The sequence below is a fragment of the Pseudomassariella vexata genome (genome assembly GCF_002105095.1).
Source record: "Pseudomassariella vexata strain CBS 129021 chromosome Unknown BCR38scaffold_8, whole genome shotgun sequence".
NCBI classification, from domain to species: domain Eukaryota; kingdom Fungi; phylum Ascomycota; class Sordariomycetes; order Amphisphaeriales; family Pseudomassariaceae; genus Pseudomassariella; species Pseudomassariella vexata.
This window is the reverse complement of record NW_024467963.1, coordinates 161,555-185,289: the sequence shown is the minus strand read 5'-3', so window position 1 is coordinate 185,289 and position 23,735 is coordinate 161,555. Positions and strand designations below refer to the sequence as shown.

Below are 23,735 nucleotides of genomic sequence, written 5' to 3'. Positions count from 1 at the left end.
TAAGCTTAGCAGCGGTTTTATAAGGTAGGAGTAACGTTATACGATTTAGCCTCTTTTAGTATAGAAATACACGGTTTTAATACTTCCTTCGCCAGGCGGTCTTCCCTATGGCGATTATTATGAAATGACCGAATACGAATAAAATTGAAAGTAATGAGTCCGATTCGTTAGCCGTAGCTAAGGGTGCGATTTAACAGTGCAATTATTGTAGTGTATTCGAAAGTGGGGCTATCCCACTATCCCTGGTGTCTGCATTCGGCAGGACACAGTCTAGTACGCCTCCAGTCGGACTTCAGCACTAACCCAGTGCTCACCTTGAAGCTATCATATAAGCTTGGATTTTGAAGAGGCATATCTTGTCAGTGGTCTTGAGCTAGGCTAATTAAGTGCCTATCTAGTACAGCATCTTTTGCACAGGCTGCCGTTTCTGAGTCGGCACTCTTCCGCAGCTAATATATAACCACGATATTGTTGCCCATATCCGACAGCGCCGAGCCTCTGCCGCAAGACTTGCAAAACGGGCAAGTTATCTCAGCCCATCCATGCCCCTCGCACCGTACACAACCCCGGTGCCGCAACCCGTCTTCATGCCGGGTATCAGCTACCAGACGGAAGCGCCGTCACCGACGACAGTCGCCACCTCGGCCCCGACCCCCCTCCCCGTCCGACCTGGGTACCTAGAAGATGACGGGGCATCGCAAGAGCCCCTTTCCCCATCCACAGCTGAGCACAAGGGCCAGCCCTCTCCGCCATCCTTCGAACTACCCCGTCTCCGCCTCCAAATCCACGACCTCTCCCACCCGGGCGCCTCCATTTTTTTGCAAGCCATCAACCCCAGCACCTGCTTCGAATCCAGCGTGCGCAACGTGCTCAAATGGCTCTACATCTCCCCAGGAGAAAAGCACACGCACGCCCCACCCACACGCTCCGTAACCCTTATATTACGGGACATGGGTGGTGTGGCCTACACCACGGGGTCGGACCTTGACGACGACCACAAGGAGATCCACTTCAGCCTGGGGTATATCGCGGGGATCACGCGCTCGCGACATGAGGCCGAAATAACGGGGGTCCTCACGCATGAGCTGGTGCACTGCTACCAGTGGAACGGGCGGGGTGCGTGCCCGGGAGGTCTGGTGGAGGGGATCGCCGACTGGGTGCGGCTGAATTGTGACTTGGCGCCGCCGCATTGGAAGAAGGAGGCGGGCGGGAAATGGGACGGCGGGTATCAGCATACAGCTTATTTCCTCCAGTATTTGGAGGGGCGGTTTGGCGAGGGGACGGTTAGAAGGCTGAATGAGAAGTTAAGGACGTGTGAGTATGAGGAAAAGCCGTTCTGGACTGAGTTGATTGGACGGCCGGTCGAGCAGCTGTGGGAGGATTATCGGGAGCATTTGAAAGCGGAAGGGGTGCCTTCGGAGGGAGGGTGTAACGCGGACAAGAAGTCCACAGATGAGGCGACGTAGAATTAGGCTATCGTGCCGAGAATATCTGCATGACTTGTTCTCCGCGGACAGACGCAAAAGCGAGCATTGGATCTTTTAGTTGTCAAATACTTTCAACGAATCATTTTCCAAATCATTACAAAAATATGTGTTATAAACGATAACATATACCACCAGGCCTGTTACTTGAATATGAAGGTGTTTGCTGCCTCGTGGAAATACCAAATTGATCCTCCGTCCTGACGCCGTGCCGTGTGTTCCCTAGGTACCGAAAAAGAAAAATGCTAACTGTCTAATGTTATGCGTGGACACGTTGAGCACCAGCATCGCTCTCGCTAATGACACTACCGACTTCTGACCAACTTGCCGGTGTCAGGATGCCCTCATCGTCGCTAATGACGTCGTAGTAGTGCCCCTGTTGTGATACCATGGAACGAGCCTCGCCAGCAATATCCTCGCCGGAACCGGCCAGAGACGCAGAGTCGGTTGGAGTCATTTCGCCGTCGCTTATCAGTTCGGGTTCTGAGAGAGGTGCAGCAGGAGTCTCGGGAAGGGGTGAGTAGAAGCTGGCGTTGGATGGGTGGGATGGAATTGAAGCCGTCTGCGCCCAAGCTTGAATGGAACTGAAGGTGTCGTCGTGTTTGTCCTCTTCACCAACTGCCATGGAGTCATCTGCAACGACTTCAGGCTCCGTAGTGGAGGATGGCGTTTGCTCCCTTGATTTGGCGGGCCTATCAACCTCTGCCAAGGCGGGGAGCGCCGAGAGAGTAGCGGACCTCGACTGTTCGTCACGATGTCTACCCGCATCAGAAATGCTGTAAAGGTCATCCCCGTCGAACTCGTCTTTGGGATCCATCAGGCTGTTCTCGAAAAGTGTGTGTTCGTCGATGCCGTGCTCGTCCGCAAAGGGGTTCGTGTAAACCGAGTGGCTCAATCCTCGGATTCCCTCCGCGCGATGACGGAGACCTTCGGAAGCTTCGTTGCGGTCAGTTCCGGAGTGGAAGACGTACGTCCCCTTCTCGGCGTCAGAGTCCTGCTTGAGAAAGTCATCAAAACTGGAGCCCCGGCTTGTGGTACGTGACCGGACCGCCGAGACATCAGCAGTCTTTTCCGGATCACCACGCTCCTTTGCTCTCTTCGCCTCGGCAATCGCATTCCAATACATCAGTTCCTCGCGTTGGCGCCGACGACTCTCCGCATCGGCGTCGACACCTAGTTCGCCGCCTTGTTGATCACCTTGCTCGCTACGAACGTCGATTCCCCGAGACAGTAGGAACCCTTCGGCATCCTCGGGTCGGTTGAGAAGATTCTCGCGCTCTTGCGGACTGATGCTATCTCCGAGCGAATGCAGCGCGACGGCGATTTTGCGTCTCAAATCTTCTAAGGTACGGCGGATTTCCGGGGATTCATAAATCGCCACGCCCGCGGCGACGACGAGGGACACGGCAATGATGCCCGCTGAAAGCACCACATGATTAACGGGAGGCATCTTGGACGGTATCCGCAACTTCAGCAGGAGAAAAGTAGGTAGATCAAATAGATTGTAGATGCAGTGCTACGACTTAAAGGGTTATAGGATATGCAGGCAAGTAAATGGCGAGTAGATTTGTTGTCATGGCATCAGGACTTCCAAAATAGCGCTAAAGTCGAGACACGCAATCGTCTTGGATCTGATGGGGAATTGCAGCTGCCTGGTGCAAGTGGCGACATCAGGAGAGGCGATGTGTGGGCGCTCAGACGATGCCGCGGGGAAACACAGCTTGCACAGCAGCTGGCAGGTGACAGTGGGCAGGGCAATTATCGACTTGATATCAAAAGTGTGGAAACTGACCTTTTATTGCGACCGCAGGCATTTCTTCGCTACACAACCGAGCTGCTTGTACAACCTAAAAGACGAATATGAAAAGGAGAGGTTCAGGGTGTGGAATTCCGGATGAATACTTGACAAGTGAAGTGCTTTGAATACCACCAACGTAACGTTAGAATGCCGCATTGATAAGCCCCATGGGAAGGAAGCCTCATCGCGTTGACGTAGGCCATGATTCGTCAATTTTACGTTCGTACGCGCTTCAGGGCAAGCTGGCGTCGGTGAATCAAGCTTTCTCGAAAAACTTGGTTCCCGTGAGCCTTGATGCAGCCAAACTCTATAGTTGGGCCACTTGACCAGCGTCAAGTTGTTATTGTCTCTGTTAGATAAATGTTCCCGGCGGAGGTTCTGTCCATTGATAAGACGATAACTCGAATTACAGATCTGCTGCTCTGAGAGGGGTAATACATATGCCATAACCCCACTATGTCTCCGGGGCTATCGGTTTTAGAGCCGATTATCGATAACAGGTGTAGGAGAGCATTATTAGACCTCTCGTGGGAAACCGGGATTCTGATATTGCCTCTACTCCGAAACTCGAAAGAGGAAGAAGTCAGCTACTCTGAGACCCTCTGCCAGCCTTTTATCCGCGTGGGGGTGGGGTAGCCCAACCATCAACTTTCTAGGCACGGTACCGACTCATACCCTAGGCCATATATCTCTCTACATGCCCTCTACAGCGTTGTAACCCAAGATAGCTTTAACTTGATCTTAGCAGACCAAAAGACTCGAGACTATTCACTGTCTTGACGCTGGACAGCGCGAAGTCGAGGGGACCAGAAGCAATTTCGAGTCTCTCCTGCCATCGGGAAGCCCGCCTCATCGAATCTAAATAGTACCGAGGGTCTCAGCAAGCCCACGCGAGGGACTTGTATGCCCTTTCAGACCCACGACTTGTCTCCTTTAGTCCAACTCTAGTCCAACTTCCAGAAAACTACCTCAGATATAGACTTGGCATGATCCGAAGCAGTCGTATACGCCACAGTAGCCTGCCGTGTACGTCCAGCACTTGGTTGACTAATAACGGCCTCCACTACTTGCCTTTAGCCTGAAAACATTTGAAAGCATTTCCAAAAAGAATGGGCGGTGACGATGAGGCGTAGCATCGCCTACACTTAACATTTTACTGTGATACTACGCCATACACATTAAGACCGTGGTTACCATCACCATCCGGCTGTGATTGTCGCTGTGACCACGATCAATATTCTCTGAATGTTTGAAATCTATTACTATTATACGCTGCCTTTCGCCAAGATGTATAGTGGGCGGGCCACTGGAAAGTGCTCTTCATTTGTGACCGTCCTGAAGCCTCTTTCGCAACTGGTGCCGTCATAATAACAATAGTATCTACTACGAGTCTTCGATGGATTTTCTTTGTTGTCAGCACGGTTGTATTCTTTCTGGCTGTAATTTCAACATTCAAATTCAAAGCTGTGGTATTCTAACTAGTGAAAATGGCCGCATGTATTTCCTCGAGGTTAACTTCTCGTTCTGTCATTATCCACCGTTCTACTTCTCATTGGATCCCTTCTCGACATCTGAGAGAGAGTTCTCATCCACATGGACTTGTTTACGATCTGCTCCCCACCTTGTGACAGTCCAGACTTTGCTCTTTGCAGCAATACGACTCATCCATTGCCGCGACCACCTCCAGCCACACACAAATCCCAATGCAAGGGCCCCAAGCATGGGCAAAACCACGACTAACGGCAGCGCCATATATCCAGTCGCTCCGCCAACACCCAGAGCATCGCGCTTATCACTCAAATCACCCCCTGAATCCTCACCTTCACCCACACCACCATATGATGACACACTCGCGGGACTCGGCGGCATCGGACCCGTAGCCCAGTCTACGGGCTCCGGACCAAGGATGTACTCCATGGTCCCACCATTAGCAAAAACATCCTCCCAGGTAACCCAAGCCTTATTCCAGTCCTCGCCATTGACCTTCAAACTCTGTACGTAATACGACTCCTCGGCCCCCCCAGTCGTAGTAATATGGAGTTCATTTCCACCCCCAAGGTGAATCGTCAAGTCACGAAACCAAGGGCTGCCGATCAAGAATGACGTCTGCCCCGTCATGGGGTACAGCCCAAGCATAACCCACAACACCCAACTCTCCATCGCCCCGGCGTCTGAATTACCGGGAAGTCCAGCCGGCGTGGGGTGGTAGTAGCTTTTGGCCACGAAGCGGCTGTACTTGACTGCCAGATCTTGGCGGCCAGCATAGTTGAACAGGAATGGTGTGGTGAAGCTGGGTTCGTTGCCGGGGTTGAATAGCGTGTAGTTGAAAGTAGCACTGCCAGTCGGGTTCATCCCGGGCGTAAACATGACTTCCAACCTTCGGACGAACTCGTCCTCGCCATCGCATAGGGAGATGAGGTGGTCAATGTCATGGTGTGCGTTGAATGAATACTCAATCGGCAGGCCCTGGTAGTAGTAATCTCCCCAGTAGCATCCGCCGCACGACAAGGGGTCCTGCGGGATGAAGCTGCCGCCAGGCGCGATGGGGCCCAGGAACCCGGTGAAGTTGTTCCAGCTCATATCGGTATTCCAGTGGTTCCGCCAGTTTTGCGACCGGGAAAGGTACCTCTGAGCGTCCGAGGTCTTGCCGAGTCCCTTGGCGACTTGGTATAGGCCGAAGTCATTGGCGGCGTATTCGACGGCGCGGCTGACGGATCGGCCGTACTCCGTCGTGATGTAGCCGTACTCTAACCAATCCGGCAGGGCGCCGCGACCCTCTTTGGTGGACGAGGAGAGGTCGCGGGCGTCGTTGTTATTGGGAGGTACCGTCTCGGCATCAGACACCATGGCTGAGAATGCGTCCCCCCAGTTTATGGCGCCGCGGACGCCTTTAACGTAGGCGTCGGCGAGGACGTTATCAGCGTTGGATCCGCCTTGCGTGGCGCCGTTGAAGAAAGAAGAGCGACCATCAGGCAGAAAATCATCATTTCGCCATATATCAACGAGTGAACGAATAAACTCTTCGTAGGCCACTGGCTGTAAAATGTGGAACAGTGGCATGGTGCATCGGAACTACATTTGATTAGTATTGCTACGCATATTGCAAAGGTGATTAAGAGACTGACTAGATCCCATAATGTAAAAATATCGTCGTAATATGGCTCAGAGGAGGTCCAAAGTGGATTCTCTCCCGTTTTGTTGGTTGGAATAATGCTCATGTGATACAATGAACTGTACAAAAGCTGCAAGTTGGTGGTATCAGTATCCGTCGTTGTGATTTTTGACAAGACATTGTCATTCCATGCCGTCTTCGCATCCGCTTCGAGTGAAGCAATGGTGTTGTCGGTAGTTATCTCGTCGTCAAGATTGCGGCAGGCCTGCTTCGCCGAGATGAACGAGACCCCCACTCTCGAGGTGACTTCCGTCGCCTCGAACGAGAAGACAGCCCCAAGCCGAGCCGTCGTCGAAGAAACATTGCTCGTGGTGTCATACGCAGCCAGCGTACTCCCAAGCTTGTCTGTTCCAACAAAGGTCTTGAACGTCGCCGGTTGGTCCAAAGACCCACAGAAGTAGACGGTCCATCGCGGTGAGCGGTTCCAGCCCTTTTCACCCGGTGTGAGTGGTATTCCCAGGATAATCGAGTTTGCATGAAACGGTTGTGAAGACTTACGTTGTCATACGAGCCGAGTCCGGTGTAACGGGTTGTACCAGGTTCAGATTCAATGACTGAGATGGCACCGTCCAAGTAATTCTGACCCAAGCCTTGACCACGATAACTTGGAAGGACATGGGAGACATCGACAATGATGTTATTGGACGAGGCGCTGTGATTGGTGCCCTTGGGGAATGTGTAGAGGTACAATCCCGCGCGGTTGGCCGCACTCATCTCGACCACCGTTCCGCTGCCGAGAGAGGCCTTATAATAACCGACCCTGGTCACGTCTGGAGCGGCTCTCGTGTCATTGTGATCCGCCAGGGGGTTCACGATGTTTCCTACCACGGGCATCTGCGAGACAACGCCATACTTGGGGGCTCCCCCAGTTCCACTCTCGTGGAGCAGACTGAACCCAGTGAAGTTTCCAGTAGGTTGGTAGCCCGAGTAGCTGTCAGACCCTGTGTACAAATCAGGGCCAAGCTTTACCACACCTAGTGGCAAGCTGACACCGGGGAAGGTATTCCCTCCATTTATAGAGCCTGTCTGGGCAGAAGTTAGATTCTCGTGGAAGCCAAATGTCAAGTTTGAGAACAAGGTCGACTTACATCAGGCAATACATACCCTGTAAGGTCTTGCGCGTGACTCTTAGACAAGAAGGCAAGGCCGCTGAGAAAAAATAGCACATGCATGGCAATATCGATAGCGAAAAGAGATAAAAGAGAGAATGTGGGTATACCACCGCATTACCCACCGAGTGCACATCTACCCACCTATATATATGCGTTCTGGAACCATAGGACGGCATACAAGCAAAATCTAGCCATGAAATATCGAAGTGACGGTATATGTGATCCGGTCAGTTGCAGCAAACATGGGTGGGTGGCAGCAACGATTCGGGTGGAAGTGGTAAGTAGGTAAGTGACAAGTACCAATCAGTCCTTCCACCTCATGTCATGGAGTGCCCAAACACTATACTCATGAGCTGCATCACGGTCATTAGTTCGACTGGGATATGAAAGTGGCCAGCCGGGGGGTTGCAGCACACTATTGAACCTGAGTTGCTCTCCAACGTGCAACGAGGCCGGCATGTGAATGGCCGGTTTTGGTGGGAATATGGTCCAACCCTCGCAGCACGTTGAGCAACACACAACAAAGAACCAAGAAACGTGCAATCGAGTAGAGGTGATAGATACATTATCGCAGATGTCAGATATGACAGGTTTGTGATAGCTGCATGTGCCTCTTTTTGGCTTGCCATTCGCTTGATTGTCTTAGACCACTCGGAGTTTGATGGCGGCGCAGGGCCAGGCTTTAGCAAACTGGCCCTATTGGTTCATCACACACAAGTAAAGTCGCATCTTGCACATGTCGGTCGATAGGGAGCGCGTATACCGATGTAATCATAACAAGGTTTTGGTCGTATTCAAATTTCGTGCACGGTCTAACCATGGGTTCCTGCATCTTCTTTTCTGGTGTTGCAGATATCTTGCAGGGCAGAATGCATAGAGGCACCTGATTAAGGAAAATGTCGAAGGGGGACTTGAGCAATGAGGTAAAAAAGGCCATGTGAGTGTGAGTACTCCGGACATCTGATGAAAGGTCAGCATGAACAGCTGACTCTGCACCCATTCTGGGAAAAAGAATTGGAAGGAACAGTGTTGCAGGTATTGAGCCAGAAACCGCCATTGTAGTATCTTGAGACAAGTCTGTCAACACTGCGGGCCTTCATCCTCGTGCCGCAGAAAGCCGTCTTGTGAAAGAGCCGATTCACATCCAGCGCTCCAGTTCTGGAGTTATTGCGAAGACCACGTTCTCAAGATTAAGGATTTAATGATCTGTGGCCCTAGTTGATACCCCGCACGGAATCGTGAATTGTCCCTCCCCAAGGCAGATCCCCTGCAATTGTCGTGTAAAAACTCTCGTGACATTACGCGTGATGATGTACCACAATCTTTACATGGCAAAAGATTTGTGAAATATAATTATTATAGATATTGTTAATGAGTGAGCGGCATGGCAACTTAGCACATCTGCCTCTTGCCTCTGACCCGTCAAGGGCACCAAGGTGGCCCAGGTGATAAATTGGAAATTGACTACCACGAGACGTTCAGGTAGATGTAGAGTATAAGAAACGATATCATGAAAGGCATTACACTACCAAGAATATAGATACAGAGAGTATTAGGTAAGGCTGGTGCCGAGTGTCTAGTTAAACAAATGGCGCCTTGTAATGGAACAGTATAGAATAACGACACATCGCTGCACCTAGGGACGCCTCTGTTTATTATGTCTGGCATAACTAGGATCAATTATGATTACCTGAATAGCTAGGCTGGATGGAATCGGAGTTCAGCTCCTGCGGCAAGTGCCATCTGATAAGGCAAATTTGTGGGTCCATGGCTCGGCCAATAGCCGACACCAAATATTGGTTCTTCACCGCAATTAATCTGCCGGCGGAAACAAAGTACACAGCAACTGACCGCTTTACGATAATTGCAGTATTGATCCATGGTAAGCTGTTGAGGCTGCTGTGACTCCAGTGTGCTGGGTTTCGCTGTTTGATCGGAATTCGTCCTGGGCGTCTTCTTGTCAATCGCGTTAAGTCCTTCACGACATCGAACCCGTGTCACTGCTAGATCGCTAAGACCTCTTGTCGACATCTTTGTATGCCTACTTCGATCTGCCCTTCCAGTCACCATGGGGCGCAAACCGAATCCTCTGATCGCACTCTACTTCGAGCGGGGCCCCAAGCTCAGCGACAACAGCAACAGATATCCCCACCGTTGCAAGGCCTGTGGCGAAGACTTTCCGAAGGGCCGTATTGACAGCCTGACCGGCCATCTTACCAGAAAATGCCCTGCCATTACCGAAGCCGAGAGAGTTGAAGCATGCCTCACTCTCAACGGCATTAGTGCTAGCGGATCGCATGCTCCCAAGGCACAGGCCCAGAACAATGGGGCAATTGCTGGGGGTGTTCCTCATGTCGAGGACAATTGGACTGCCCTCGAGACTCTTGCGGAGGTGTCGCGTCAGATCGAAGCCAGTGAGAAGCACGACGACCATGCCCCCAATGCTCAAAACCCCAACTTCGAATCTTCCCAGGTCATGTTTACGGATAGCCTCCCGGCGCACATCGATTCGAACCACTTCGAGCTCCAAGAGCTAGCTACCCTAGAAAACCCTCCCTCGAGCTACGAAAACCGGTCGCAACGAGAGACGCGAGGCTCTGAGCACGCTCACCGCGAGCTCACTACGGAGGAGAAGTTACATAGTCTTCTGGCGCAGGTTGACGGAGCTCCTACAGAGTCCAACCTGGGCTCTGTTGCTGCTGCTGCGACCGCTCGACTGAACCCATCGTTCCTCGATCCTCAACTGCAAGCTTTCACCGAAGAGCCAACATCGCAGTCCGTGGACGCCGCCACCACTACTTCCGAGATGATGGCCGACTACACATCACAGGTGACAGCCTCTCCTCCTGTCTTGGCCCCTCCCGCTATGGTTCCCCCTGTCTTGGCTCCTCCTGCCATGGCGCATCCTGTCACAGCTCCTCACACCGCAAGCCCCCATGAATCAAATTCTCATATTGCAGGCTCTTCTTTCGTTGGCCCGCCTGTCACAGAGGCTCCAGCTGCTGGTCCCAACCATATCTCGGCTTGGAGCGAGATGACGTACATTCCAGACGCAGTACAGGCGCCGGCCACTGTAAGCGATCAGAGCCAGAACATGGCGCTCACTTTGAACAAAGGCGGGTTTCGCATGGACACTAGCAGTCACACCGGAGCTCGCACTCGGCATACCCGAGCGCGCTTCGACGCAGCGAGACGACGGGAAGTCCAGGAGGTTCGTCGCATTGGAGCCTGCATTCGGTGTCGCATCTTGCGAAAAAATTGCTCCAAGGGAACCCCGTGCGACACGTGCCGTAAGGTTTTATCCCCTCGAGTCTGGCGCACAGGTTGCGTTCGTACCAAGTTGGCTGAGCAACTGGAACTCTACACGGCTGGCGTTCAAGTCGTCATTTCTCAAAAGCGGGTCAACAAGCTGAAGGCCTGCCATAAGCTCACCAACAATGGTGTCGTGGTTGAAGCTTCTTTCCATGAGACAGGACAGAAGATGGTTCTCCAAGTTGCACAGGGCCAGCCACTGGAAGTCACTCAAGATGTCAACGAGGATTCCTCCGCACCTCCCACCGATATCTTGATGATTGACAACGATAAGGAAGACGTCCCAGCCAAGGTCGAGAACTACATGCGACATGTAGTACCTGAGCTCATTCGCCGAGAGCCTTCTAACCATGTGCGTGTCATGCTTGAGTGCGCGTCCCATGTGGCGCAAGAGACCGATGACGAGTTGCTAAAGCGATCTCTTGACCTCTGGGGCCTTGTTGAGATGATGCATCGCGAACGTCACTGGTCTTTCTTGAAGAAGATGAGCGACAGAGATAGCGAAGGTGTTCTGATCAAGGAGGCACCCGGTGAACATGACAGTTTCACCAATCTCTCCACCCAGCTTACTGCGGCGGCTGAGCGTAAAGCAGCAGCGACTAGCAAGAGCCTGCTTAACGGTATTCAGCGACACCTTCAAGATGGCAAGACCAAACTCGGCTTTGCGATGTTCCTTACTACGTTGGTTTTGATGAATTCTGTCGAGAAAACAACTTGGACCTTCAAAGCTTGGGAAGGAGAAGGACTGCAAGCTTTGTGGCCTCTGGAGAAGCAGCCAAGCGACTACTACAACCAGGGCTATGCGCTCTGTGAACTGTTGCGAATGCTGCTGTCTATCCGTCATGTCCTACCCAGAGTGGTCGAGCCAGACCCCGACCATGCCATGGTGGCGGAAGAAGAGAATGAGATCATTCGTCAGTTCTACCAGAATCTCAATGTGTCCAGTAAGCTTCCAGCTGATTAACACGCCCTCTGAATACTTTACTGACCAGGTCTTTAGCGAACTTCCTGCGAAGTCGTCATGAGAATTACACTTTTGACCAAACCGACTCAAGATCACTGGAGTTTCTGTACTGTTCCCATCTTCTTATGCCTATGCAGTGATGCGGGAATGATGTGGATATCTCGATGACAGATTTCAATCACAAACACCGCTGTACAGCCTTTGCATGGAATAGAACAGAGGTGTTCGCGAGCTGCAATTGCACGTTGCAACGATGCTGTGTTCGATCAGCAATAATATCCTACATGTCATGTTGGAATTCTACAAATCTGGCAACGTGCCCAAAGCGTCACATTTTTTCTCTACCACATAAAAAACTGACCTCGACTCGATATACCATCACTGTATGCGAGCAACCTAATTCTCTCCACGATATACGACTATACGATGTTCCGAAGGTCAGGACGACTGGTGTCAGAACAAGATCCGGCAGGGATAGATAGGACAAATGGCGAAAACACAAAACAAGGGTGGTCACACGACACACTGGCTGGATAGCTACTTCAGTAGCCAGCCCAATGATGAACATGACACGGAAGGGAAAAGTAAGATTTGTGCCTAGAAAAATACCCCCAGCGAAGTCTAGGACAGGCGTTTTATGATATTCGGTACTCCCAGCGGGTGATTAGGCAGGCTGATAATAGAGTATAGACTTGTGCTTTTGATGAATTCTTCTGATAGACTGCAAAACTGCGTCATGCCTGTTGTTATGTGACCTGAAAACTTGGTGACCTAGGTGTCAGCGTCTTGCTCATCACGGAGTCGCGTAAATCTAACTCATTTGCAGTTCGTGTTAGAAATTGACAATATTTCCCTCAATATCTTGTCCTTTATACTTGTTCCTGTTTTTCAAATCACTTGAACTCTGTGTGCGTGAACCGTTCTCTTCAACATATACTAGTCGTGATGCGTATGTGTATGGTCCAGCTTGTTCCTGCCCCTACTGAACTCCACAAAGTCATTCCCTCCCCCATCGCCCTTTTGCCGCCAAAATGAAGCTTGTTGTACTCATGACGGTCGAATAACTACACCAACTCATTCAGTGGCTCAAATGTAATGCTATCTTCCACATTGAGCCAGTCATCCTGAATGGGCAAATGGAGCGGTGGTGACCTCATCCATCCAAACAAGCAAACTCCAATAGGTAATAACCCCAGCAGGGATCCTGTCTACCGCCTTCTAAGCCACTTCATCATCCCCCCGTTGTTCTTATCCTGTCCACCGCAAACACCAGCAACCATTCTCTAACCGGTCTGCTTGCGCTCTAGTTGGCTCTTGCGCGGCTTCTTAAAGCACGCGAACTCGTTCTTACTCAGCTCGCGTAGCTTCTTAAGTACGTCGCGCATGCCGGGGAGTTCGCCCTGGAGCCTTGCTCTGGCGGCGTCGTCGGTCCGGTTGTCCAACATGGTGTAGATCTCGCTCTGCAACTGCGAGGCCCGCTCCGTTGTGTACTGCGAGAGGGATTGGGCCACAAACTCGACGTCAAGCGTCGCTTGCATCAGTGCGCCGAGGTCATACTTGGGGCGCTGCTTGAAGGCCTCGAGCAGCTCGCGGGACGTCTGCTCGAGGAGGTAGGAGAGGACTTGCGAAGTGAGTGATGGTGCGGTAGTGGATACTTGAGTGTGGACGAGCACAAGTGAGAGGAGGGCTTCGTAGACGTAGGGTTTTACCTCAGTGGGCTTCGCGGGCGCCCAGTTGGGGTCAGAGAGGCCGGCGCGAATGATCTTGCGCAGGGCGTCAATAGAGGGACGAGTGTATGACTGAAAAAGGCGGGCGTCGATCTGGCCAAGGACGTCACGAATCGTCTTGGACTCGTCCGTCAGCTTCACTGAGAAAGCGTTCTCGAACTGCCCGTTCAGGTTAGGGACCACCTGCGAGCGGAGAGCTTGCAGATTGCTAAGAGTCAGAAGCATGCGGACGTTCTGATGAAATATTAGCACCCTATTCTACCAATGAGACGAGAGCAAAGACAACTTACGCGATCGCCTGCGTTGATAGTATTGACACCGACGCTGAGGGATGCTCGATCGTCGCCTGACTTGACGAGGGCGTCCAATTCGGTTGTCCACTCATCATCTGCCTTCTTGACCGCCCTCTCGGCATTCTCGACCATTCCGCTCAAGGCCTTGTAAAGGGTGGTAACATATTGACTGCGTACCATCTGCAGAAGTTTGGTTGGTGGAGGTAGGACGATTTCAGCAGCGCCAGGTTTAGCCATGGCTTCCGAAATGTACAGAATCTTCTGCATGCCACTGAGCAGGGCACCCTCAAAGGCGGCAAAACTCTCAGGCATCCGTGTCACATCGCCCATCTCCCTGGATCTCTGCCAATCTTCCACATACTTAATGTTCTCGGCATCCTTGTTCCACGCAGCACATATAGCCGTGACACATCTCTCCCTTGCCGCGCCAACCAATGTCCGTAATAGCTCCAATAACTTGCCATCATTTTGGCCGACCGCTGCTATGCTGGCCATCTCTGACGCACCAGAGCCCACCAGTGCCAACATCTTGGAAAGATAATGAACACCGCTGACAGAGTTGGAGTTTGGTGGCCAGAAAGCGAACTTCTCATAAGCCTCCCCGCGTTTTGGCGAAGGTGGAGGCATGTGGTTCTCGTCGAAATTAAATCGAGGGTCTCTCAGTGCCGACGGTGTCAGGGATGCTGACATGGGCGTGCCGGGGGATGGTGGTACAGGTGAGAAGAGCAGTGAGATGTCCTCAGGAGGAGCGCCGACGAAGAACTCCAACAGATGCTGTCGAATCATGTCGACGAGCTCAGATGTGCCTTTCCTCAAGTCGACGGTGCCCTGTTGAGACAGTCGATGATGGTCACGGGACTCCCCGTTGTAGCCCACGGGCAAAGATATTTGGGCCTTGCCATCGATGAAGCTTTCAACAGTCTGCCAGAACTCTACGACCTCGCCAAGTACTCCCTGAGCTCCCAGCAGCGTACTCATGAACGCCATCATCTTCTCCCAAAGCTCGATGATATCCGCGGAGTCGATGCCGGTGGGCTTGCTTTCGACTGATTGGCGGCCAAGTGCTCGGAGGTGTGAAGCCACGGCCTGAGCAGGTGGCTTCTCCGCGTGGGCGAGCCGCCTACGCAGTACTTCGATCTCAACTTTGGCACGATCTGCAGTCGAGGTTATTTTGCCCTTCAAGTAGTCGTATCTACTAAGAAGCCACACCCAGATGGGGTTGTCCTCGACTCCCAGTTCCAGTAGCAAGCCGATAAGCTCCATATGCTGCTCCTGCGGCCGCCCTGCTACAGTCTCCGATTTGACGTTGTGCAGCGATGTCAGCTTCTTCCATACGTCACGCTTGAAGGCATGAAGTTGCTCGTCAATATCGTACCACATCCTAGCTGCCAAAAGAACTTGGTACGTTTGTGTCTCACTCGGCGAAGTTGAGCCTAGATCCTGCAGCAGCTTCCTTGCCTCATCTGCGAACTTCCGGGCGCGAGCATATTCTTCCACCAGCGTTTCGTAGTCCTTGCGTTTGATGCTGTCGGCTATATTGGCGCTGGCCTCAATGTAATCCTTATACCTTTCCAACGAAGTCTGCACCGTCTTCAGGTTCTCTTCCTTTTCTCGTCCACCAAGTGCCGGCCCCCAGACATCCTCTGCCTTTGCCGAGACATCAAGCAACGGCGTCTTAATGCCCATGACGCCATAGTCGCTCTCCTTGACCAGTGCGTTCTTCTTCCTGCTATCAGCCCCTGGAGATAAGGGGCTTGGAGAAGCCAACGCATTTGCCCCAAGAGCAGCGCCGCCGCTGCTGTTTCTGAAACTGCTTCTGCTGGCATGCCTGGAGTGTGCTCGAGCTCGAGTTGGCGCCGGAGGCTCCGCGCCCCTGTACTTCATCTCCTTGTAGACATTATCAATGGTGGCCTTCGCGCGTACGAAGCGCTCGAAGTTGGACTCGACCAGTACTTTCAGAGATGCTGACTTCTGATCAATGGATTGCGATAGATTGTCAAGCCCAATCTCGAGAGATCGGGTGTCGTCGGTCGAGTGCAACTGGGACAAGAACAGGGCTGGCGAGAAGTTGGTCGAGGAGAGGAGGAACTTGGTGCGCAATCGCGGGTCTTCTTGTACCGGAACGCCTAGTTGCTTCAACGTCCTCACAACACTGTCCGTACTTCCTAGAGGATCCGGCTCATCCTTCTGAACTAGATTGCCCACTCCGTTGGTCGATTTCTCGGATCCGGGGACGACACTCGCCCTATTGCTGACGGCGCGCTCGAGAGCTTGGTATCGCGACTTCCTGCGCTGGATCTTGCGCTGTTTCTTCTGCTCTTCCTCGCTATCAGATGCATCACTGTTGTCCTTGTCGGTAGGCCACTCGGTCGGGTATGCGGTGGACAGTCCATAGAACTCGAGGACATTTCGGTTCAAATCGGCGGCAGCCATGGCTTATCTCCTGATTGTGTGCACTGCCTTCCAGAAGGCAAGCATCTTGGGGCCTTGACTTTGTACCTTGTCGTTGAGACTGTCGATATCGACTTGTGGGTGTTTGGCCAATGTTGTTTCACCTATCAGCTTGCGGCGCAACGCAAACGCAGTTTGAGGTGTGATCCTTGTCATCCGGAGCTAATGCAACTGTCCAGCTGTGGACGCTCGAGGCTGGGGTCGTTGAAAGTGGGTCTCAGGTCGGCTTCAAAGACATCCCGATTACCTTACAACTTAAATACCTCGGTAAGTACTTCGTGCACTCTCCCTCCTACATGACATAGACTACATAGACTATGCGGGATTAAAACACGTCTAATTGGTCTAAACCTCTCACAATGCTCTTTGAATATGTGTGATGATTCTAGGAGCCCACTGTCTACCAGACGTACCCGACTGCGACTTGGTGATGGCTGAGCAAGTTTATAGTCAAAGCAGCTGTATTCCTACGTAGTGTGAAAAGTTCCTCAAAACCAATCCCTTGCCACTGGTGACTTACAAACCCTCTTAATTCCCCGTGTCAGCTTCATGCTGGGTTGGAAGAGCAGCAAGACAATGCCTGTTGATTATTGCGATAATCTAAGTAGCCGGTGCTTAGCCGACATCAGCCTAGCGCGGGCCTGCTGCTGCTGCTATCACCTGCAAATGTTCTCGCCGTCCGGTTTATCATCTCAGCCAAGCTCTTGCCTGCGCGCATTCAGTATCCTTATACCGCCAGCCTCTCTTTTGCCCTTAAGTCCAGGAGCTTCCTTCAATTGACCACGCTCCTGATCAATTTACACAATGCTGGCCATTCGAGCAGTCTCCGCGCCGGTGCGACGCCAATGCGTGCGCTCGGCTCCTCGCGCCGCGGCGATTCTGTCCCTCCAGGTGAGCTAACAGTTCTGCTCAAAGCGCCCATTGCATGCTAACGACCTTGTGAAAATGGCAGAACAAGAGATCCTACTCTTCGAACAAGGTCGCCACATTCCACGGAAAGAAGGACGCCAGCGTACGTTTCCCATTGTTCCGCCCGAACTTCACGATTGCCGATGGTTGGCTGGCTTGGGTCCTGTTTTGCCGAGACGAAAATCACTCAACTGTGACGTGAATGGGGCTGCAACCGCGACCATAGCAACACAACCAAACATCATGGATTGCTGACTGCTCGGCTAGGGCAACTTTCCCGTCTCCCTGATTGAGGGTGATGGTATTGGTCCCGAAATATCGCAGGCCGTCAAGGACATCTTCGCTGCTGCCAAGGTTTGTGTTTCCTCCGACTATATAGTGGTTGCTATATTAATTTGCCTTAGACACCTATCTCTTGGGAGCCTGTGGATGTCACCCCCACCCTGAAGGACGGCAAGACCGTCATCCTGCCCGAGACCATTGAGAGTATTCAACGCAACAAGGTTGCGCTGAAGGGTCCCCTTGCTGTAAGTCACCATGTTAGCTCACACATGTCATAACGGCCTGCTGAACTGTTCAATAGACTCCAGTCGGCAAGGGCCACGTCTCCCTGAACCTGACTCTCCGCCGGACCTTCAACCTCTTCGCCAACCTGCGCCCCTGCCGCTCCGTTGCCGGCTACAAGACGCCCTGGGACGATGTTGACATTGTCCTGATCCGTGAGAACACCGAGGGCGAATACTCCGGCATTGAGCATGTCGTGGTGGATGGTGTCGTCCAGAGCATCAAGCTTATCACCCGCGAGGCCAGCGAGCGCGTTCTGCGATTCGCTTTCCAGCAGGCCGAGGAGATTGGCCGCAAGAAGGTCCGCGTTGTCCACAAGGCCACCATCATGAAGATGTCTGATGGCCTCTTCCTGAATGTCGCCCGCGAAGTTGCCAAGGACTTTCCCCACATCGAGTTCGATGCTGAGCTGCTTGACAACACCTGCTTGAAGATGGTCACGGACCCGTTGCCATACAATGATAAAGTTCTTGTCATGCCCAACTTGTACGGTGACATTTTGTCCGACATGTGCGCCGGTCTGATCGGTGGCTTGGGTCTGACTCCCTCGGGCAACATCGGTGACGAGTGCTCCATCTTTGAGGCTGTCCACGGTTCCGCTCCCGACATCGCTGGCCAGGGCAAGGCCAACCCTACGGCTCTGTTGCTCTCTTCCATCATGATGCTGCGACACATGGGCCTGAACCAGTACGCCGACAGGATCGAGAAGGCAACCTTTGATACCCTGGCTGAAGGCAAGGTTCTGACGGGTGATCTCGGAGGATCGTCCAAGACTCACGAGTATGCGGGCGCCATCATTTCCAAGTTGTAAAGGTGGATCGTCGAAACTCATGGGTATGCGGGGGACATCATTTTGAAGTTGTTAGATACCCCCTCATCGTTCATCCTCCATAATGCATCCACTAAAGGGCCGGGCAGTTCCGTAGACTGTACAACACGCGAAACGAATTCAGCATGATTTGAAACCAAAGGTTCAGAGGGTCACTTGCAACTTGAAACTTCAGTCACTCGGAACGTGTCAACTCGTCATTGATATCATGCTTTCTTGCGTAGAAACAGCCGCGGTCTCCGCAACCTGGCAACCGATTGTTTAGCTGTCCTACATTCGGTTGCGGGTACAAGACCAGCTCCTCGGACGTGGCACGCGATCGCCAACCGTTGAAAAACTCATGTCATCTACGTGCCGTTTACGCTTATCCTTAGCTGAGGAGGGGAAGGCGTCAGTCTCTGTTACTCAAGTTATAGAAATTGGACGAACAAAGATCATGCCGACGACTTCCGCCAAACGTCATGATCAATGCCGGCTGCCTGCACATTATTACGCGTGTTTGCCTTGTATCTCGTATCTGCATGCCGTACAACTCATCGTTATGTCTGCTCTTTCCGTGCTCTCGTGATCATGTGCCTCGCATCACCATACTGAATCAATCGTCAACTAGCGGTATCCCTCAATAAGCAACTTCATGCGACGTTTCCCCAATAGCTTGAAACATTTTTCGATAAAGGACGAGTCCTATGGAGCTGCTCGTCTCATATGCAGTTGCGATGAGCGTTTCCTTCAGATGGTGTGCTTCATCAATACCAGGATCTGGATGAGCTTAGGTCTGGATCATCTGGGCTTCTCCAGGGATCGATCGACCTGTCACTGACAAGTGAGGCAGAGTAAGCAGAATAAGCAATGCACCAAAATTGAATCGCCCAATCTGGCAGTGTAGCAGACTGATGCAGACGTACTTACTTCACCTCGCCTTTACGTTTGTCATCCACTACACAACGGTACCTGGCTGCATTGAGGTCCGACCCATCGCAAAACACTTCATAATACGTGGAGATGAAACCGCTGCCTTGTGACGCTAAGGACCATCCAAGCAAAATCCTCGAGTCCCACATTCCCACGCCCCAGGTTCTGCCAACTGTCGTGTCACTCCAACTTTTTGATTTTGATAGGCCGGCCACGATCTTCGGCCACATTTCCGGGTAGTAAGACACAGGGCAAAAAGTACGGCGTGTGCCCGGGTAGGACACGCATACTATGATAAATTAACCTATGGCGATGTGCACAGCAATGTCATACGAGCATGTAAAATCTGCTCGCGCTTCCGGGCAGCAGCAAGGCATGTGGGTATCCCTAGAAACCACAAATACGCAGCGGCCACCGGACAGCTACTCCAATACCCCTAGCAGATAGCCAACCAATCAAGGTTCTGCAATAAAACTATTTGGGGAAATAATGCAGGACAGGCGAGTCTGACATCTCTTCCGTGGCATCCAGATCGGTTGAACTCTAATAAATTACTTGGAAATTGTTACGGCTCGTTTGGCAGCTTGGCAAACAAGGAAGCCTTCTAGAATGCAGAGAACATTTCGAAACCATCTCGCACCCGCAGTCCCAAACAATTTCTCAACCTTCCGCGATAATAACGTAAACCATTCCTGCTAAGCCCTCCACAAGCTAGCATGGGCCCCCGAAAGTATCGGAAGTGAGACAGCAAATCGTGTTTGCGGATAGGGATCGATCGGGCTCCGGGGAAGTTATCAGTTTTTTTTTTTTCCTCCGTGGGGTAGCATTCTGGGTGCCATGGGTACTTTGCCAACGTGCTTCCCCTGCCGACATCAGTGAGCTGTCCCGGGCCTGGAGCTAGCCGTCAGTTTGTGCATTGCATGAGGTACGTTTTTCGCTGTACGCGTTTTCTGCTGCTGAATTACCTAGTCAGTACACACACTCTTGGCTGTTGCGGTCTCGGGTGTCGGATCTATTTCTGGCTACTCATGATTGGGACGACGTTTTCATGCAAGACTTGGGAATTGCTGACGCAGAAGGGAGAAGGGGGGGAAGGCTCTGTCGGTGTTTCTCTTCCTGGGTACTTGCTTGCATCATAGGTAACTCCACATACAACGTTTACACAGTAAATCACTCACCTTTTATTAGGTACCTAATGTTGGTGGGGGTATCGCGTTGCGTCGGTGGTGGTCGGTGTGCCACCGGGTGCGGATCGGCTTCGGGGTCTCACAACAGCTCTATTATATATAGGAATGCCCTCTCCCTGTGGAAACGGCTCGTTCACGATACTCCAACGCTACTGCAGACCACCTTCTATCCATCACTTGCTTTCAATTTAAAGTTCCACGATAGGTTCATCATACTCGCTCTTTCAGCTAAAACAACCACCACACCCCTCCAAAATGCCTTCCCAAGACATCAAGTCCGTCCTTTCGAACAAGCCTGTCTCCTTCACCCTCAAGACCGGCAACGGCAAGTGGAAGTGCACGCTGCACAGCGACAGATCTGCCTTGTCAGTTGCACTTTTCAAGTACCAAGCAACGATACTCAAAATACTAATACCCTCTTTAGGGAGAAAGCTCGCTCAGCCGCACCTGTACCTGGCATCTCCCGCTCTGACTCAGGCTTGTCCACCACCAGCAGCTCATCAGCTGGCTCTACCCACTCTCACTGAGCCCACCCATGCCCCCTAGGATACCCGTTCAGAATGGCAGCTGTCGTTGAAGCGTTATCTTCAGATGCCTGTTGATCACTGGCACTGCAGGTCTGACAGCTGCCTCAATGCGTGGCAATGGAAGGCGGCGCGAGTATCTAGACCGACCGGCTGGTAATTGTTGTGTTTTCGGTGGAGTTTTGATGTCATTTTGCTTTGTCAATGGAGAGATCCCCCTTGTCGGATACCTCGGGCGTTTCTCACTTACACAGTGACGGGACGGAAATATTGCGATCGCATGGGCTTCGCTATCCCAACTAGACTTGTCGCTTTTAGACGGTGTTACTTATTGTATATATGACGAATCAACGAACCTAAGTTTAATACTCCAAATCTTCCCTCGACCGTCTGGTCGGATGGTTGTGTTTTTTGCCAGCTAATTGCGATACTAAACGAGCTCGACTTAGGATTCTAGACTCACTAACAAGGCTCGGCATTCGCATCTTCGTCGGGTTTCCTAGATCAAGAGGAAGAAATCCCGCAACCACGAGCGTCTTCTATCGGCGCGCGCATCCAGTATTCGGGCCGTCTCCGCATTGGCCTTTCTGTCCGTCTCCATTTATGCGGTCTCGGCTCCGCTCGAGTTTACGAGCTGAACTCCAAACCACCCGGAGATATTGACTCGAGCTTACAATTATCATTATCGTAAGTTTATAGGGCCACAAATGGATCCGCCGCTTATCGGGACTAACAGCTCAACGACAACGATCCCCGGGCTCGATGGCACAACGCATAGGGTTTTTGATGTGTTATCAAATGTGTGAAGATGGTTTTCGGTCCCGGGACATGCTCATCAAAAGCAAATACAATCACTCATCGGGCGGCGATTATTGAGCACAACTTTCATGCCATTACTAAGGAATATCCTTGTTCGTGTGTGACGTTGTGGCTTTAGTAGGGAGCACGCTGTGCTGCTAGTATGAATCCGTTTCGTAGATGAAATACGGCACAGCAGTCTTGAGAAGACCGGGCCTAGTATCAAAGCAAAGCACTTCGTACGATCTCACAAAGTGTCCTTGGGCTGACACCACACATCTAAATCTTTCATGTACCAGCAATTGCGACCATAGAGACCGCTTTGCATCTGGTGGCTGGCACGTCTGGAGTCCGAATTATTTCATAGCGGTGGTGATATTCTTAGTATAAGCTATACCTCGAGACGACTACCATACTGCGTGAATGAGCATCGTCTGGAAGAGCTACGAAAACGGTGTAACTCTCAATGCCGAGTCGTCCAGCGTAAACCCTTGCATACGCGACGACCTTTGCGAAGCCACTACCTGGCTTCACAGTTACGATTGGGGAATACCAGATACAGAGCACTCGTTTGAGCTCATAATAATTCTTATCGCTTGTCAATATCCATCAAATTAGATCTATCATCGAACCTTCTCGTATAATACACAGCTCCAACCCAGCCTCCCTCATGTTCATTTTAACCATGAACTCGTGTAGCAGCACCGGCAAACTCCATGGCTGCAAGTAAAGTCCACCAAATCTTCGTAGTATGCATCGTTAGAGCTGCCCTTCACAGCAGCGCCTGGGCATCCACCCTGCCCTGTCTCCGTAGACGCTGCCACAACAGCCGACGCCGCTCTAGTGCAACCCTCTTGAATCTAGGTTGAAGATATATTTAAAAACTAATTTTTTCCACTATCAGAGTTAATATTATATAGTTAGCCTTTATTTCTATAACGTAGCGTATGATCGTAGATTCGATCGGTAATCGAGGATTAGGATACTTCGTATAGCTTAGCTACTTTTGGTTACCTTGGTTTTTTCGATAATCGGATAGCCACTATAGGTAGGATATTTCTAGCTCTTTAGGATTAAATCGATATAGTGTTATCATAGGGGAGACATATGTTCAAGTCTAAAGGTTAGAATATAGAAAAAGTAACCGACTCATATATGAAACACGCTATGCCTTTTACTTATAACATCTAAGCTTGACGACTTTGGAATTATTAATTTGTCACAGTGCTGGGTGATGATATAAATGTTGGACCTTCAAGACTACTACATCAAGACTGCCAGTCTTGGAAGGACATATGGCCACGCACCCCACGTTATGGGCCAATATGACCACCACCCATCGAATCACACAAGTCCTGCCTGTCTATATAAGGCCCTTAAGGCCGCCGTTGACTTCGTTCAGGACTCTCCAGAGATCATGACTCTTTCAATACAAGACCATTTGCCACAATCCAACAATAAACACAAAGTTATACAGTAGCTGGTAGCATCTGTACAGTCTTATTGAGGATCACTGTATCAAACACGCCAGCCACGACACAGAGAAGCCAAATATGGCCAAGAAGCAAACCTTTACAACTGGATGTGCAGACATTTATCAATAAGATCTTGACTACTTGAAACCACTTGGTCGTAGGGAGCTTGAAAACAAGTCAAGACTCCATTGCAACATACCAGTCAACCAACTTTGGATATGGCT

The 23,735-nt window shown here is 51.4% G+C and overlaps 7 protein-coding genes across 7 annotated transcripts; 4 read left to right on the top strand and 3 right to left on the bottom strand.

Annotated features, from left to right (window-relative positions):
* Window positions 1-217: 217 nt before the first annotated feature.
* Window positions 218-1,581, top strand: BCR38DRAFT_435478 (PBSP domain-containing protein). Its single transcript, XM_040860378.1, has one exon. It carries the CDS (start codon window positions 543-545, stop codon window positions 1,464-1,466), a length of 924 nt encoding a protein of 307 aa, XP_040714595.1. The 5' UTR covers window positions 218-542; the 3' UTR covers window positions 1,467-1,581.
* Window positions 1,582-3,677, bottom strand: BCR38DRAFT_435476 (uncharacterized protein). The gene is made up of 2 exons (XM_040860377.1): window positions 3,277-3,677; window positions 1,582-2,903 (listed from the first exon to the last, which is right to left on the bottom strand). The coding sequence occupies exons 1-2, from the start codon at window positions 3,296-3,298 to the stop codon at window positions 1,744-1,746; spliced, it is 1,182 nt and encodes a 393-aa protein (XP_040714594.1). The 5' UTR covers window positions 3,299-3,677; the 3' UTR covers window positions 1,582-1,743.
* Window positions 3,678-4,723: 1,046 nt separating this feature from the next.
* Window positions 4,724-7,674, bottom strand: BCR38DRAFT_370371 (glycoside hydrolase family 92 protein). The gene is made up of 4 exons (XM_040857272.1): window positions 7,543-7,674; window positions 6,953-7,480; window positions 6,408-6,884; window positions 4,724-6,354 (listed from the first exon to the last, which is right to left on the bottom strand). Exons 1-4 carry the CDS (start codon window positions 7,624-7,626, stop codon window positions 4,825-4,827), a joined length of 2,619 nt encoding a protein of 872 aa, XP_040714593.1. The 5' UTR covers window positions 7,627-7,674; the 3' UTR covers window positions 4,724-4,824.
* A 1,960-nt stretch (window positions 7,675-9,634) lies between these two features.
* BCR38DRAFT_458208 (uncharacterized protein) lies at window positions 9,635-11,982 on the top strand (the record flags this gene model as incomplete). Its single annotated transcript, XM_040862135.1, has 2 exons — window positions 9,635-11,822; window positions 11,879-11,982. 2 exons carry the CDS (start codon window positions 9,635-9,637, stop codon window positions 11,980-11,982), a joined length of 2,292 nt encoding a protein of 763 aa, XP_040714592.1.
* Window positions 11,983-13,125: 1,143 nt separating this feature from the next.
* On the bottom strand, window positions 13,126-16,295 carry BCR38DRAFT_345652 (exocyst complex component Sec5-domain-containing protein; the record flags this gene model as incomplete). The annotated part of the gene is made up of 2 exons (XM_040856194.1): window positions 13,126-13,803; window positions 13,860-16,295. The coding sequence occupies 2 exons, from the start codon at window positions 16,293-16,295 to the stop codon at window positions 13,126-13,128; spliced, it is 3,114 nt and encodes a 1,037-aa protein (XP_040714591.1).
* Window positions 16,296-17,099: 804 nt separating this feature from the next.
* On the top strand, window positions 17,100-18,815 carry BCR38DRAFT_217796 (isocitrate dehydrogenase subunit 2). The gene is made up of 6 exons (XM_040854215.1): window positions 17,100-17,204; window positions 17,266-17,325; window positions 17,490-17,576; window positions 17,627-17,749; window positions 17,806-18,647; window positions 18,705-18,815. The coding sequence occupies exons 1-5, from the start codon at window positions 17,118-17,120 to the stop codon at window positions 18,595-18,597; spliced, it is 1,149 nt and encodes a 382-aa protein (XP_040714590.1). The 5' UTR covers window positions 17,100-17,117; the 3' UTR covers window positions 18,598-18,647; window positions 18,705-18,815.
* Window positions 18,816-20,969: 2,154 nt separating this feature from the next.
* BCR38DRAFT_485716 (uncharacterized protein) lies at window positions 20,970-21,241 on the top strand (the record flags this gene model as incomplete). Its single annotated transcript, XM_040863930.1, has 2 exons — window positions 20,970-21,079; window positions 21,139-21,241. The coding sequence occupies 2 exons, from the start codon at window positions 20,970-20,972 to the stop codon at window positions 21,239-21,241; spliced, it is 213 nt and encodes a 70-aa protein (XP_040714589.1).
* Between the last annotated feature and the right edge of the window lie 2,494 nt (window positions 21,242-23,735).